The sequence below is a fragment of the Leucoraja erinacea genome, chromosome 39 (genome assembly GCF_028641065.1).
Source record: "Leucoraja erinacea ecotype New England chromosome 39, Leri_hhj_1, whole genome shotgun sequence".
NCBI classification, from domain to species: domain Eukaryota; kingdom Metazoa; phylum Chordata; class Chondrichthyes; order Rajiformes; family Rajidae; genus Leucoraja; species Leucoraja erinaceus.
The window spans coordinates 4,443,802-4,460,874 of NC_073415.1; the positions used below are offsets into that span (position 1 = coordinate 4,443,802).

The following is a 17,073-nucleotide window of genomic DNA, read 5'->3' on the forward strand; positions in this document are numbered from 1 at the left end:
GGATCCTGTGGATAGGGTGAACTGTTTTAAATATCTGGGAGTCCACATCTCTGAGGATATGACATGGTCATCACACGCCTCAGCACTGGTGAGTAAGGCAAGGCAGCGCCTTTACCACCTCAGGCAATTGAGGAAATTCAGAGTGTCTCCGAGGATCCTCCAGTGCTTCTACGCAGCGGCGGTGGAAAGCATCTTGTCCGGGAACATTACCATCTGGTTCGGGAATTGCTCTGCCAAGGACAAGAAGGCTCTGCAGAGAGTAGTGCGTTCAGCCGAACGCACTATGGGAACTTCACTCACCCCCCTGCAGGAACTATACAACAGGAGGTGCAACTCCAGAGCAAACAAAATCATGAGAGACCTCTTCCACCCCTGCAACAGACTGTTCCAGCCGCTACGGTCAGGCAAACGCCTCCGTTGCCATGCAGTGAGAACGGAGAGGTTGAGAAGGAGTTTCTTCCCAGAGGCAATTCGGACTGTAAACGCCTTTCTCACCAGGGACTAACTGTACAGAACGTTTTTCCTTCTATTATTTATTATGTAAAATAATATGTGTGTTATGATTGTGTTTATAATTTGTTTGGTTGTTTTGTTGTTCCGCGAGCATTGCCACTTTCATTTCACTGCACATCTCGTATGTGTATGTGACAAATAAACTTGACTTGACTTGACTTGACTTGACGAAGGAATGAATCAATAATGGTGTAAGTTCAGCTCATAAAATCTATGCCTGTGATAATTCCCTGGTGTAATTATGAATAAATCTCCTCCGCGAATGAGATGCATGATCCAAACATTAAAAGAACAAAGTCTTCAAAGTAAAGGGCCTGTCCCACTTTCACGACCTTTTTTACTCGTGGACATTTTTCGTCATGCTGGAAAAACGCGCCAACCTACATCATACCACGAGTACCTAAGACGAGCATCGCGGCCTGCCTACGACCTCCTCGTGACGACCATGCTGCGAGTGTGAGTCAAGGGCAAACTCGGCAGAGGCGGTGAATTAGGTCGTGTAAGTGGGACAGGCCCTTAATAAGGCCAACTTATTAAATCACCTTCACAATGAACCCGTGTACAGTTCCCATGTCACAGTGTTCCTGCTCCTGAAAGCACTGATTGATGTCGTCTTTTGTACCTCAGCCGGATTCCCACAGGTATCAGTCCCAGCTCGCTTTCCTTACAGTCGGTTGGGGCCAAATCATTTCCTTGTGGGAAGACGGACACAAAATGCTGCAGTAACTCAGCGGGTCGGGCAGCATCTCCGGAGAAAAGGAATAGGTGACTTTTCGGGTTGAGACGTCCTGAAACGTCACCCATCCAGAGTTGCCGCCTGTCCTGCTGAGTTACTCCAGCTTTTTGAGTCAATCTTCGGTATAAACCAGAGTCTGCAGTTCCTTTTCACACATTTCCTTGCAGGAACAAGACTCTCCGATTAATCCCTTGCCTTGTTGCAGCTTGTAAACTCTGAATGCAAACAGCACCTTGCCAAGTTATATAATGTCCCAACTTTAACCTTGCCCAGCTTGGCTCTGTTCACGATAAACACCAGCGGCACACCTTTCATCTCCAACTAAACCACCTTACTTGCTTCAAATTCAGATTCTTCTAAAGCTACCCCAATACAAATGCTATAATTCTAGCATGTCGTTTAAGTAATCTATGGTAAAATAATTGAGAGCAAACGATTAAAAAAGAACCCACTCTAAAGGCGAAGGGACACAAAAGTGCTGGAGAAACTCAGCGGGTGCAGCAGCATCTATGGAGCGAAGGAGATAGGTAACGTTTCGGGCCGAAACCCATCTTCAGACTGGAAATCCTTCTTGAAGATTTTCCAGCATCTGCAGTTCCTTCTTGACCACTCTAAAGGCGCACAGGTTTGTAGGTTAATTGGCTTGGATTAAAATGTGTAAATGTAAAATTGTCACTAGTGTGCGTAGAAAAGTGTTAGTGTGCAAGGATTGCTGGTTGATGTGGACTCGATGGGCCGAAGGGCCTGTCTCTGTGCTGCCGGACGGGAGTGGTGAGAAGGATGTTGGGGAAGTCCAGAACAAGGGGTCACAGTTTAAGGATAAGGGGGAAGTCTTGAATAGAGTCATAGAGCATGGAAACAGGCCCTTTGACCCATCTTCCCCATACCGACCAACATGTCCAATCTACACTAGCCAAACAGAGCCATTAGAAATGTAGCGGTGATAAGTAGCAACAAAGTGTGGCACGGTGATGTACCTACTGCCTTGTAGTGCCAGAGACCCTGGGTTCAATCCTGACTACGGGTGCTGTCTGTACGGAGTTTGTATGTTCTTCCTGTGACCGCATGCATTTTCTCCGAGATCTTCAGTTTCCTCCCACACTCCAAAAATGTACAGGTTTGTAGGTTAATTGGTTTGCTATAAATGTATAAATTAAAAATTGCCCCTGGTGTGTGTAGGGGAGTGATAACAGCACAGGCTCGGTGGGCCGAAGGGCCTGTTTCCACACTGTATCTCTAAATAATAGCAAGCAATGGATGTCTGCTGGGCTTCAGTGGACCAGGTTATGTTTAGTGTCTATCTTCAGTTTAAACCAGCATCTGCAGTTCCTTCCTGCACATTTCGTCTGCTCCTCTGCAAAATCTCCTCAGGGTATGTCTACTTTGAAGAAGTTCCCCTCCTCTCTCTGATGAGAGTTCTGCTCCATCCTCTCATTCATTTGTTCTATATCTCTCTACACCACCTTCCATATCTCTCATTTCCTTTTCCCCTGACTCTCAGTCTGAAGAAGAGTTTCGGCCTGAAACGTCGCCTATTTCCTTCGCTCCATAGATGCTGCTGCACCCGCTGAGTTTCTCCAGCACTTTTGTCTACCTTTCTCCAGAGATGCTGCCTGACCCGCTGAGATATCCGAGCCATTTGTGTCTATCTTCGGTTTAAACCAGCACCCGCAGTTCCTTCCTACACATTTGAAGTGACACACAGCAGATGAAACAGAGGGAGCGAGTGTTTGAATCAGTCACGTCATACGGGAACACGCTACACTTCCTCAATGCAATGCCAGCTCAGGATATCTGACGACGGGCACTGACTAATGGTATCTCGTGTCACCACGGGATGCCACAGAAGATCCACAGGATGTCAAGGAAGCCGGAAATAACGAGCGACTTGGACGTGACATTCTGTCATGTATTCCCTAACCACACCCTGTCCGAAAAGCTGACCCCTCTTAGTGAAAGGGGGGACCACTGTAAGAGGGGGGGGGGAGAACAAAAGAGGAGCCGGCATTGGGGAACTGCCACGAGGGAGGGGTGGGGGGGAAACAAAGGGGGACCCAGCGCAGGGTACTTTGTAACTGACAGTGCCCTTTAGGTGCTGACTATTTGCATACCTTTGGGTGGTCAAGCAAAGAATTGCACTGTGACTTGTGGACTATATTCAATTCAATTCAAATGTCAGCACCTGACACCAGTTGTAACCAAACTGAATCCATCCATAGTCATCGTAGTTAGTTTATTGTCACATATACCGAGCTGCAGTGAAACACTTTTGTTGCGCGCTAACCAGTCAGCGGAAAGACGATACATGATAACAATCGAGCCGTCCGCAGTGTACAGATACAGGATAAAGGGAATAACATGAGTGACGTTTACTGCAAGATAAAGCAAGGAGAGTCCGATCAAAGACAGTCCGAGGGTTTCCTGTGTAGATCAGTGAATTGGTGATTGAGGGTCAGCATGAACTAAGTGGGCCGAAGGGCCTGTTTCTGTGCTGCGAGTCTCAATGACTCTACCTGTGATTAAAGTTATGTGAAATTGATGGAACTAGTGAATGAACCATCCTATCACCAATGGGAGTGAGGTCCTGATCTACCATCTACCTCATTGGAGACCACTTTCATCGGACTTTATCTTGGACTAAACGCTATTCCCTTTATCCTGTAGCTATACTTTGCGAAGAAGGGTTCCAACCCTAAATGTCACCAGATGCTTAATCTCCAGAGATGCTGCCTGACCCGCTGAGTTACTCCAGTATGTTGTGTCTATCTTCTGTGCACTTTGAAGGCTTGATTGCAATCATCTATACAGTGTAGTTTAGTTTAGAGATACAGCGTGGAAACAGGTCATTCGGCCCACCAGGTCTGCTCTGACGGTCTTTCTGCTGACTGGATAGCATGCAACAAAAATCTTCTCACTGCATCTGACCATAAACTAAACTATCTAATCCTAAAGTGATTAGCTTTGATTGAAATATTTTAATTTAGTTCATTGCCAAATAATAACTGAAACCTTTTATTAATCTGCCCACCACATATTACAAAACTCAATTAAGTCAGGAATGTGGTGATGTGGGTGTCATTATTTTTTATTAAGTCATGTCTCTCTAATATTCTGTAACGCTTCCTCCTCTCCCCCCCTCCGTCCACAATGTCCACAGAGTCATACAGCATGGAAACAGGCCATTCAGTCCAACTTCCCCATGCTGACCAAGATGCCCCATCTACACTGGTTCCCACCTGCCCGCGTTTGGCCCATATATCCCGCTAAACCTTTCCATCCACGTACTTTAGTTGAGTTTAGAAATACAGCAGGAAAACAGGCCCTTCGGCCCACTGAGTCTGCGCCGACCAGCGATCCCCGCACCTTAACGCTATCTTGCACACACTAGGGACAATTTGCACTTATACCAAGCCAGTGTCTCCGAGGATCCTCCAGTGCTTCTACGCAGCGGCGGTGGAAAGCATCTTGTCCGGGAACATTACCATCTGGTTTGGGAATTGCTCTGCCAAGGACAAGAAGGCTCTGCAGAGAGTAGTGCGTTCGGCCGAACGCACTATGGGAACTTCACTCGCCCCCCTGCAGGAACTATACAACAGGAGGTGCAACTCCAGAGCAAACAAAATCATGGGAGATCCCTTCCACCCCTGCAACGGACTGTTCCAGCTGCTACGGTCAGGCAAACGCCTCCGTTGCCATGCGGTGAGAACGGAGAGGTTGAGAAGGAGTTTCTTCCCAGAGGCAATTCGGACTGTAAACGCCTATCTCACCAGGGACTAACTCTACAGAATGTTTTTCCTTCCATTATTTATTATGTAAAAGAATATGTGTGTTATGATTGTGTTTATAATTTGTTTGGTTGTTTTTTTGTTTGTCTTTTGCACAAAAGTCCGCGAGCATTGCCACTTTCATTTCACTGCACATCTCGTATGTGTATGTGACAAATAAACTTGACTTGACTTGACTTGACTTAACCTGTACGTCTTTTAAGTGTAGGAAGAAACGGAAGATCTCGGAGAAAACCCACGCAGATCACGGGGAGAGCGGACAAGCTCCGTACAGACAGCGCCCGTAGTCGGGATGGAACCCGGATCTCTGCCGCTGCAAGCGATGTAAGGCAGCAACTCTACCGCTGGGCCATCGTGCCATACCTACATATACTGAACGGACTTGTCAAAAGTGTTTTATTGTTATATGTCCCAGATAGAACAATGAAATGTCCAGATGTCTTTAACATGTTGTGATAGTACCTGCCTCAACTACATCCTCTGACAGCTCGTTCCATATACCCACCTCCCTCCCTCTGTGTGAAAAAGGTTGCCCCGCAGATTCCTGTTCAATTAGTTTACAACTTACAAAATTCTTAAGGGGTTGGACAGGCTAGATGCAGGAAGATTGTTCCCGATGTTGGGGAAGTCCAGAACAAGGGGTCACAGTTTAAGGATAAGGGGGAAATCTTTTAAAACCGAGATGAGGAGAACTTTTTTTCACACAGAGAGTGGTGAATCTCTGGAACTCTCTGCCACAGAGGGTAGTTGAGGCCAGTTCATTGGCTATATTTAAGAGGGAGTTAGATGTGGCCCTTGTGGCCAAGGGGATCAGAGGGTATGGAGATAAGGCAGGTGCGGGATACTGAGTTGGATGATCAGCCATGATCATATTGAATGGCGGTGCGGGCTCGAAGGGCCGAATGGCCTACTCCTGCACCTAATTTCTATGTTTCTATGTTTCTATGTGGCCCTTGTGGCTAAAGGGATCAGGGGGTATGGAGAGAAGGCAGGGATGGGATACTGAGTTGGATGATCAGCCATGATCATATTGAGTGGCAGTGCAGGCTCGAAGGGCCAAATGGCCTACTCCTGCACCTATTTTCTATGTTTCTTTATTTAGAGATACAGTGCGGAAACAGGACCTTAGTCCCACCCCACCCACAGGTAACACAAGAAGTGTTCAGCTGTCGTTCTCTCCTTGGTTTGGTGACGGCGCTGACAGGGTTAAAGCAGTTGCTAAGCGATGACGCTGCATTCCCAGCATCTGTTAGTCATCATGTGACATCTTTATATAACCTTGTGTTAAGGTTAACCTCCAATCAGATTGAACAGATGTTCCCTATTTCCACTTAAACAGGTCTTGTTAAAGTTTCCATAAATTCTGTAGCTCCCTGATGGGGGATGAGGAGCAATTGTACAGTAGCTCCTGTTAAACTTAGTCCAGTCAGATGTTGATGAACCTTATAGCTCGCCATTGTGGACTGACGTTTTCTATGTGTAGGCACCTCGCCAGTTGTTAGAGTGAGGATCTGATCTGCTTTACATTGATCTTGCATTAGTGCAACCTGTTTTCTGCTTGACTTCTGGATTTTGCCTTCCATCACAGTGAGGAGGTGTTTGGTGAACTCACTGTGGTGGATGTTAAATTTGTGTTGATTGTGTGTTTTATTATATGTATGACTGCAGGGAAACAAAATTTCGTTCAGACCGAAAGGTCTGAATGACAGATAAATAAATTCAATTACATAGCCATCACTCGGCTTGTACTCGCTAGAATTTAGAAGATTGAGGGGGGATCTTATAGGTGGCTGTGGAGGCTAGGTCAATGGATATTGTTAAGGCAAAGATAGATAGATTCTTGATTCCTTAAGGGGTTGGACAAGCTAGATGCAGGAAGATTGTTCCCGATGTTGGGGAAGTCCAGAACTAGGGGTCACAGTTTAAACATAAGGGCGAAATCGTTTCGGACCGAGATGAGAAAAAAAAAATTCACACAGAGAGTGGTGAATCTGTGGAATTCTCTGCCACAGAAGGTAATTGAGGCCACAGTTCATTGGCTATATTTAAGAGGGAGTTAGATGTGGCACTTGTGGCTAAAGGGATCAGGGGGTATGGAGAGAAGGCAGGTACAGGATACTGAGTTGGATGATCAGCCATGATCATATTGAATGGCGGTGCAGGCTCGAAGGGCCAAATGGCCTACTACTGCTTCTATGTTTCTATGTTTCTATCACCATCTTCCAGATGCAGAAACAGACCCACTCTTCACAAAGCACCTACTGAACATCAAGATTCCCAGTTCCATGTCTCATCAGTCTTCCCAGTCTGATAGTTGTCTCACCAACTCGATCTACCGTGTGAAACTGGTTCCTTTCCCAGTTTAGTTTACAGATACAGTGCGGAAACAGGCCCTTCGGCCCACCGAGCCCGCACCGACCAGCGATCCCCGCACACACTAACACTACCCTACACACACTCTGGGGCCAATTTACTATTTTACCGAAGCCAATTAACCTGCAAACCTGCACGTCTTTGGAGTGTAGGAGGAAACCGGAGCACCTGGAGAAAACCCACGTGGTCACAGGGAGAACGTACAAACTCCGTACAGACAGCATCCGAGGTCGTGCCCTTGCACCACCAAAGTAAAGGACTACTTGGACATCATTCCACCCAACCCATGAAGAAGTGAGTTTTAAAGTGTCCCCAACTTCACCCAATGTATAAATTCAGTAGTGCTCTCTGTAATCTGAGCGTGTGAGACTAGGCTGCTGTAAGAGTATCTCTACTGGAGAGGAGGCGGGAGGAACACTGGCATCCACACTCACTGTGGGGAAGGCAGCACCTCCTGGCATAGTTGTCCACGAGCAGTAGCTCTACTCAATAACCAAAACTCTGTAGCCTCCTTTTCCTCTGGTATTTTATTTAATTGACATTGTTTAATCAATTATGTTTTATTATTAATGTTTAATGTTTGATGTGTCATTCCTAACTGTCACTGCATGTCATGTTGTCACTTTGCGGAGCACCAAGGCAAGTTCCTTGTATGTGAATATGCTTGACCAATAAACCCATTCATTCATTCATTCGCAAAGGGGGCACGGTGGCATAGAGGTAGAGTTGCTGCCTTACAGCGCCAGAGATCCGGGTTCGATCCTGACTACGGGTGCTGTCTGTACGGAGTTTGCACGTTCTCCCCGTGACCTGTGTGGGTTTTCTCCTCCGCAGAGGCCTGCAAGGAGAGAACATGCCACCAAAGCCGTCGCCTGCTGTATTCCTCTGGGCCCGCCTTACCGTGAATGTCAAAGTCACGGAGACAAGCGCGCAGACTTACCGCAACCACGGTGATTAAGATGCCCGCGATGCAGAGCACGGTGTCGCTGATTGTCTCCGACAACTTCAGTGGGTACTTGATGGCCTCGTCGTCGCAGTAGAAGCCACGGTGGTAGGGACTGACGAGGTTGAACTCCACCATGAAGAAGGGCAGGGAGGCTGCGGGAGACAAGACAATGCGGTGAGCGAGAAGGAAGATGGCCACTGTGATTAAGAAGGAACTGCAGATGCTGGAAAATCGAAGATAGACAAAAGTGCTGGAGAAACTCAGCGGGTGCAGCAGCATCTATGGAGCGAAGGAAATAGGCAACGTTTCGGGACGAAACGTTGCCTATTTCCTTCGCTCCATAGATGCTGCTGCACCCGCTGAGTTTCTCCAGCACTTTTGTCTACCATGGACACTGTGACAGCTCTTGTAGACACCAACTTCCCCAATGCATGAACCACTTCCGTAAACTTTAACATCAACCACAGTGCACTGGAGGAGCTCAGCGGGTCAGGCAGCATCTGTGGAGGGAATGGATAGGTGACGTTTTGCCCTGTAAAAAAAATATATATACATAGCAGCAGAGCTACTATCTCACAGCATCAGTGACCCTGGTTAAATGCTGACTCTGGGTGCTGTCTGTACATTCTCCCTGTGGCATTTCTCCGGGTGCTCCGGTTTCCTCCCACATTGCAAAATCCTACGGTCTTGTAGGTTAATTGGCATCCATTAAAAAAATGTAAATTACCCTTAGGGTGTAGGATGGAGCTAGTGTATGGGGATTGCAGGCCGGCACGGACTCAGTGGGCCAAAGGGCCTTTTCTCACCACTGTATCACGAAACTACACTATGTTAAAAAAAAAATACTAGAAGCAGAGTTAATATCAATTGATAATATTAGTAATGTAGGAATGATATTACATGAAATGTTTTTAATATGATATGTACCTGCCTCTAATAAAAAGATTATTTAAAAAAAACCACACACTAAACTAAATTGAACGCTGGCAGATAGGGGCAGGGAAAGCCGGGCGAGTGATAAGTGGATACAGATGAGGTGGGTATTGATAGGCAGGTGGTTGTCACCGTTTATAGAGAGTGGGTTATTAAAACAGGGCATTTTAATTTGATTTACCACTTCATTCAAGTCGAGATGGAAAATGCATCTCCTAGAAACATAGAAACATAGAAATTAGGTGCAGGAGTAGGCCATTCGGCCCTTCGAGCCTGCACCGCCATTCAATATGATCATGGCTGATCATCCAACTCAGTATCCCGTACCTGCCTTCTCTCCATACCCTCTGGTCCCCTTAGCCACAAGGGCCACATCTAACTCCCTCTTAAATATAGCTCTTAGAAACCTAGAAACATAGAAATTTACGTGCAGGAGTAGGCCATTCGGCCCTTCGAGCCTGCACCGCCATTCAATATGATCATGGCTGATCTGACATCCAACTCAGTATCCCGTACCTGCCTTCTCTCCATACCCTCTGATCCCCTTGGCCACAAGGGCCACATCTACGATCTCCCTCTTAAATATAGCCAATGAACTGGCCTCAACTACCCTCTGTGGCAGAGAGTTCCAGAGATTCACTACTCTCTGTGTGAAAAAAGTTCTCCTCATCCCGGTTTTAAAGGATTTCCCCCTTATCCTTAAGCTGTGACCCCTTGTCCTGGACTCTTAGTACATAACATTAAAGACCCAGCAGTGGTGTGGCAGTAGAGTTGCCGCCTTACAGTGCCAGAGACCCCGGGTTCGATCCCGACTATGGGTGCTGTCTGTACGAAGTTTTGTACGTTCTCCCCGTGAATTTTCTCCAAGATCTTCGGTTTCCTCCCGCACTCCAAAGGCGTGCAGGTTCGTAGGTGAATTGGCTTGGTTTCATTGTAAATTGTCCCTGGGGTGTGTAGGGTCGTGTTAATGTGCGGGGATCGCTTCGTGCTGTATCTCTAAACTAAACTAAAACCAAACACCCTAAACAGGAAGTGTATCCCCACCTCTCCCCGACAAGTATTTGACACCAGGTTTAAACAGGAATTCCCTTTCCCGAACCCTACCCTTACAGGAAATTAGCTCAGGGACAAACACTACACTGAACACGCCCTGTATCGCCTTCCTCATGCTGTACAAGGAAGTTTCAAACTGACAATGAACCTTTTCATCGCAAGAGCATACCACTTTCCCCAATGCACAAGGGATTTCCTCAACAATAATGCTACAGATAATAAATGAAGTAATCTAACACCTCAGCCCAAATATTATTTGAATAAACTAGGATTGTGGGCTGAAATTTAATCCAAGTATTGAAGTTAATCGACTTCTCTACATTGTCACGAGTGTATAGGACAGACCTAGTGTATGGCTGGTCGCTGGTCAGCATGGACTTGTTGGGCTGAAGGGCCTGTTTCCCTGCTGTATCTCTAAACTAAAATATATGGTGGTTGATACCAAAGAGAGATAAAATGTTGCAGTAACTCAGCGGGTCAGGCGGCATCCCTGGAGAACATGGCGGCTCAGGTCGGGGCCTTTCTCCAGACTCTTCTGCCAGTACATACGACAGTTAAACACTCTTGCCTTTCAACACTAAAGGGTCAGCTCAAGATTTGGGCAGCACAGAGGCGGAGCAGTGGAGTTGCTGTCTTACAGCACCAGAGACCCGGGTTCGATCCTGACTACGGGGTGCTGTCTGTATGTAGTTTGTGAGCGCATGGGTTTTCTCCGGGTGCTCCAGTTTTCTCCTCCACTCCAAAGAGGTTTATAGACAATAGACAATAGATGGAGGAGTAGGCATTCGGCCCTTCGAGCCAGCACCGCCATTCAATGTGATCATGGCTGATAATCCCCAATCAGTACCCCGTTCCTGCCTTCTACCCATATCCCCTGACTCCGCTACTTTTAAGAGCCCTCTCTTGAAAGCATCCAGAGAACCTGCCTCCACCGCTCTCTGAGGCAGAGAATTCCACAGACTCACCACTCTCTGTGAGAAAAAGTGTTTCCTCGTCTCCGTTCTAAACAGCTTACTCCTTATTCTTAAACTGTGTGGCCCCTGGTTCTGGACTCCCCCAACATCGGGAACATGTTTCCTGCCTCTAGCGTGTCCAAACCCTTAAAAATCTTATATGTTTCAATGAGATTCCCTCTCATCCTTCTAAACTCCAGAGTATACAAGCCCAGCCACTCTACTCTCTCAGCATATGACAGTCCCGCCATCTCGGGAATTAACCTTGTAAACCTACGCTGCACCCCCTCAATAGCAAGAATGTCCTTCCTCAAATTAGGGGCCCAAAACTGCACACAATACTCCAGGTGTGGTCTCACTGGGTTTGTATGTTAATTGTCCCTAGTGTGTAGGATGCAACTACTGGTGTACTGCTGGTCTGCATGGACTCGCTGGGCCGAAGGGCCTGTTTCCACACTGTATCTCTAAGCTGCACTAAATCTGCCAGAGGAGGTTGCAGAGGCAGCTATAATTACAAAGGACCAAATAGATGTGCATGTGGACATGAGGAACCATGTGGATCAAACGGATTAGCCTAGATGAGATAGTCACCTTGAGTTGGGCTGAAGGGCCAGTTTCCATGTTGTATAACTCCCCAACTCTCAATCAAAAAGGGGCCATAGCAAGACCACTGACTTCCTTGAGGCACATTTGGACCTTACAGTATCTAACTTGAAAACCTCTCTCCTCTCCCTTTTCCGCTGCAATTCCCCAGAGAGGGACTTCTGGTGACTCCGAAGTCAGGAAACGTGAATGTATGGGCGTGCTGGGAATCATCGAAGCTTCCCTTCCACACAGAGCCTGACGGGCAGTGAATCACACGGCCGGTGCTGGAGTCAGAGGCAGCTCGAGGTCTTGAACCGACGACATCCCGGCACACTCATTCTGCCCAGCCAGACCCACACATGCACCACGCCAACGCAACGTTAGGTGACGACATTTAGGCTTAAGCCTTCCTTAGAGACACAAGATGACATGGAAAAGCCACCTGGATTAGAGTAACACATAGTGCTGGAGTAGATATGTATAAGGGGGAATAGATCGGGTACATGCACAGAGTCTCTACATAGAGAAATTGTAACATTCCCCAAATCCAAGGTTACACCAATGACATTGAAACTACCATGTAGGTCAGGGGATGACTTTATATCAGAATGGTACAGTGCTGACATCAACTGCAAAGCTGGTCATCTGGAATTATAGGTGTTGCACAGTGGCGCAGCGGTAGAGTTGCTGCCTTACAGCACCAGAGACCCAGGTTCGATCCCGACTACGGGTGCTCTCTGTATGGAGTTTGTACATTCTCCCCGGGACCGTGTGGGTTTTCTCCAGGTGCTCTGGTTTCCTCCCACTCTCCAAAGACGTACAGGTTTGCAGGTTAATTAGCTTTGGTAAATTTGTAAATTGTCCCTAGTGTGTGTGTAGGATAGTGCTAGTGTGCGGGGTGATCACTGGCCTGTGCGGACTCAATGGACCAAAGGGCCTGCTTCTGCGCTGTATCTCTAAAGTCTCAATTGGAACTAAGAACAGACATAGCAGACAGAAACATCCAGCCTGATGCCCTTATGTACAATTTCACTATGTTATAGTACAGGGGATCCAAACCTTTATCGCCCCGTTTACACCTGGCAACTTTAATAGCACATAACAATGTTATTCCACTTATTTATGAACAACTAATGATGAACAGAAGGTAGACAAAAGCGCTGGAGAAACTCAGCGGGTGCGGCAGCATCTATGGAGCGAAGGAAATAGGCAACGTTTCGGGCCGAAACCCTTCTTCAGACTGATGAACACATACCAGACACAGTCAGTCAATGAGAAATAAATGTACAAATCCAGAATCAGCAAATTTATCCCCTGGGGGTAAATAACCCCGGGTTGGGAACCCTTGTTATAGAGAGACCCAACTAAACAGCGCTGCAAAATAAATATATTTGCAAACAGGAACAATGATGGTGATTCATCAGGATGAACTGTGCAGAATAATTTGTAACTGAATACAAATTCGTCTGAAGAAGGTTCCTGACCCAACACATGGTCAGTCCATTCCCTCGACGAATGCTGCCTGGGACAATGAGATCCTGCAATGCTGTTATCTTATTTAACTTAGCACCTTTCTTGTCCACATATCCAGGATATGTGTGTGTGCTCAGTGGCGGACTGGCCAGGGTGTCAGCTTGCCCGATGGCAAGTGGGCCCCTAGTAGCGTGGGCCCCCTTTGTCTCCTGGGCAACCAATATTTTTAGACCCAGTCCGCTACTGTATGTGCTGCTCCCAGTTTGTGGAAATATCAAGGTTGTCACCTTAAGGGCCTGTCCCATTTGCGCGCCATTTACGCTACATAATTTATGCGTGATGCACACAAGATGCGTGCATGGTGCACATTACGCACGCACGGTGTGTGGTGACGTAGGCAGTGATGCACGGTCGCGCGCGGTGCCCCAGGATTTTGGGATTCACATGACGCCCAAGTGGGACAGGCCCTTCCGGTTATGACAGGCGTAATAGGCTCGTCGGTCAGAACCTTTGGCCAACGATAGAAACGCCGAGGATTAGGGAGCGGAGCTTTAAGATAAGAGCAAAGTTGAAAGGAGATGTGCACGCCAAGTTTTTGTTTACACTGAGGGTGGCGAGTGTCTGGGACACACGGCCAGGGACGGCGGCAGAGGCAGGTACAATAGTGGCGTTTAAGCAGCTTTTGGAAAGGAACATGGATATGCAGGGAGAGGAGATTAGTTCAACCCGGTATGATATTGGACATTGACATTGTTGAGTTGAGTTTAGTTTATTGTCACGTGTACTGTGGTACGGTGAAAAGTTCTTGTTGCTAACCAGTCAGCGGTGGTTTATTGTCACGTGTACTGTGGTACGGTGAAAAGTTCTTGTTGCGTGCTAACCAGTCAGCGGAAAGACAATACATGATTACAATCGAGCCGTCCACAGTGTACAGATACATGATAAGGGAATAACTTGAATAATGTTTAGTGCAAGATAAAGTCCAATCAAAGACAGTCCGAGGGACTCCAATGAGGTAGATAGTAGTTCGAGCCTGCTTTCTAGTTGTAGGTAGGATGGGCTGAATGGCCTGATGCTGAGCTGCACTGTATTAGTTTAGTGATACAGCGCGGAAAAAGTCCACACCGACCAATGATCCCCGCACACTAACACTATCCTACACACACTGGGGACAATTTTACATTTTTAGCAAGCCAATTAACCTACAAACCTGCACAGCTTGAGTGTGGGAGGAAACCAAAGATCTCGGAGAAAACCCATGCAGGTCACGGGGAGAACGAACATACTCCACACAGACAGCACCCGTGGTCAGGATCGAATCGGGGACTCTGGCCTTGTAAGGCAGCAACTCTACCGCTGCACCACCCTGTTCTATACTCTATGTTCACAAGCCTATTGAAATCCTTTTTCTATTAACTACAAGGCTGCCTCACTGGCTACTTCCCCACCTGTCAATGGCCGTGCCAAACTATAGGCAAACGAGAGCCAGCAACTGATTGCCGGGAACTGCTCCACCATATTCCTGGAAAAGGGGCTGGGATTCAAGACGAGCCGAGAGATGGAAGGAGCGGAACTCCCCTGGGCAACAACAAACCTTGGAGCCAGCAAACCTCTCTCTGCTTCCAGGGCTAACAGGCAAAGGACCAGAAATAAAGAACCAGCAGAACAGCTGTATGAGAAAGCTTCAGGTCCGAGGGGGAGTGTGGATGGCTTGTGAATGAAGCCATTGTACTGTGGATCACTGAGGCACACATACTAAGCAGGTCCAGCCTCTCCTGACCTTGGCTGCCTTACCCACAGCACTGAAATGTCACCCGATTCTCTGGCTGGAATAGCGCCTTCTCCTGCACTGTAGACGCTATCCAAATGCAGAGAAAGACACTGGAATAGCTCCACTGAGTTACTCCAGCACTTTAAATCTTTTTTTTTGTAAACCAGCACCTGCAGTTCCCTAAATGTCTACAAATGCCTTGGTGTCTTCTTTATTGTTGCTACCTACCCTTGCTTGCGAATGCCAGAAGGGAGATTTATGAGGCATGGTGGCGCAGCGGCAGAGTTGCTGCCTCACAGCACCAGAGACCCGGGTTCGATCTTGACTACGGGTGCTGTCTGTACGGAGTTTGCACGTTCTCCCCGTGACCTGAGTGGGATTTCTCCAGGATCTCCAGTTTCCACCCACACTCCAAAGGCGGACAGGTTTGTAGGTTCAATGTCTTGGTAGAATTGAAAATTGTCCCTAGTGTTACTGTGGGGGGAGATCGCTGGTCAGTGCGGACTCAGTGGCCTGTTTCCACGCTGTATCTCTAAAGAGTGAAAATGAAAGAAATGGCAGGATTTCAATCACAAACTCTTCCAAGAAACTCTTGCTGGAGAAAATGGACTTGTAGATGTCCGTAATGGTTTTTGCTCCCAACGTTACAGACCTGGACTTTGGAAAGGACAGTGGTTTGGCCGAGATAGTGTCCTGTGGCCAAGAGATCTCACCTCTGCAACTGGGACGAGAGGAGAGGCCGTGGTCGTCCTAGCCAGAAAGGATGTCCCATCCTGGTAGAGAAATAAAAGCTGACTCAGCGGGTCAGACATAAAAGTGACTCAGCGGATCAGACACCATCTCTGGAGAAAAGAAACAGGTGACGTTTCAGACTGTCTGAAGAAGGGTCTTGACCTAAAACATCACATATTCCTTTTTCCTCACTGTCCCGCTGAGTCTCTCCAGCTTTTTGTGTCCATCTTCGGTTTAAACCAGCATCTGCAGTTCCTTCCGACACATCCCAACCGGGCGTGATCAGCAATCACGTACTCACATTCTGTGTGGGACAGGGAGGTGTTTGAGGGCCCAGCTAATGTTTTCCTTGAACTGTGGACTCTGGGAAAAGCTATCATGGGGGAGAATTGGTGCAATTTGCATAAGACTTGGCCCGATACAAAGTCCAAAGCCAACTGATCCACTCAGTCACGTGCATTCCGCCACTGTTGTATTATGCATCTTGCCACTTGTCCAGGTCATAGACATAAGAGTTGTAAAGATATATACAGCGATGGGAACACAGGCCCTTCAGTCCAACTGCTCCATGGCGACCAACGGATTTAGTTCCATTTCCCTCCAATCCATGTACCCATTCAATTGTCGGCCTGTACTAATCATAGAAACATAGAAACATAGACAATAGGTGCAGGAGTAGGCCATTCGGCCCTTCGAGCCTGCACCGCCATTCAATATGATCATGGCTGGTCATCCAACTCAGTATCCCATACCTGCCTTCTCTCCATACCCCCTGATCCCTTTAGCCACAAGGGCCACATCTAACTCCCTCTTAAATATAGTCAATGAACTGTGGCCTCAACTACCTTCTGTGGCAGAGAATTCCACAGACTCACCACTCTCTGTGTGAAAAATGTTTTCCTCATCTCGGTCCTAAAAGATTTCCCCCTTATCCTTAAACTGTGACCCCTTGTTCTGGACTTCCTCAACATCGGGAACAATCTTCCTGCATCTAGCCTGTCCAACCCCTTAAGAATTTTGTAAGTTTCTATTTGATCCCCCATCAATCTTCTAAATTCTAGCGAGTACAAGCCGAGTCTAGCCAGTCTTTCTTCATATGAAAGTCCTGCCATCCCAGGAATCAGTGTGGGGAACCTTCTCTGTACACGACCTTCTCTATGGCAAGAATGTCCTTCCTCAGAGTAGGAGAGGAAAACTGTACGCAATACTCCAGGTGTGGT

At 47.3% G+C, this 17,073-nt stretch overlaps 1 protein-coding gene across 1 annotated transcript in view; it reads right to left on the bottom strand.

Annotated features, from left to right (window-relative positions):
* Nucleotides 1-17,073, bottom strand: part of LOC129714492 (phospholipid phosphatase 3-like) — a 67,596-nt gene that overhangs the window by 25,130 nt on the left and 25,393 nt on the right. Inside the window, exon 2 of the mRNA XM_055664133.1 lies at nucleotides 8,348-8,505. Within this exon, the coding sequence (XP_055520108.1) occupies nucleotides 8,348-8,505 (158 nt within the window). The remainder of the gene's footprint in view (nucleotides 1-8,347; nucleotides 8,506-17,073) is intronic.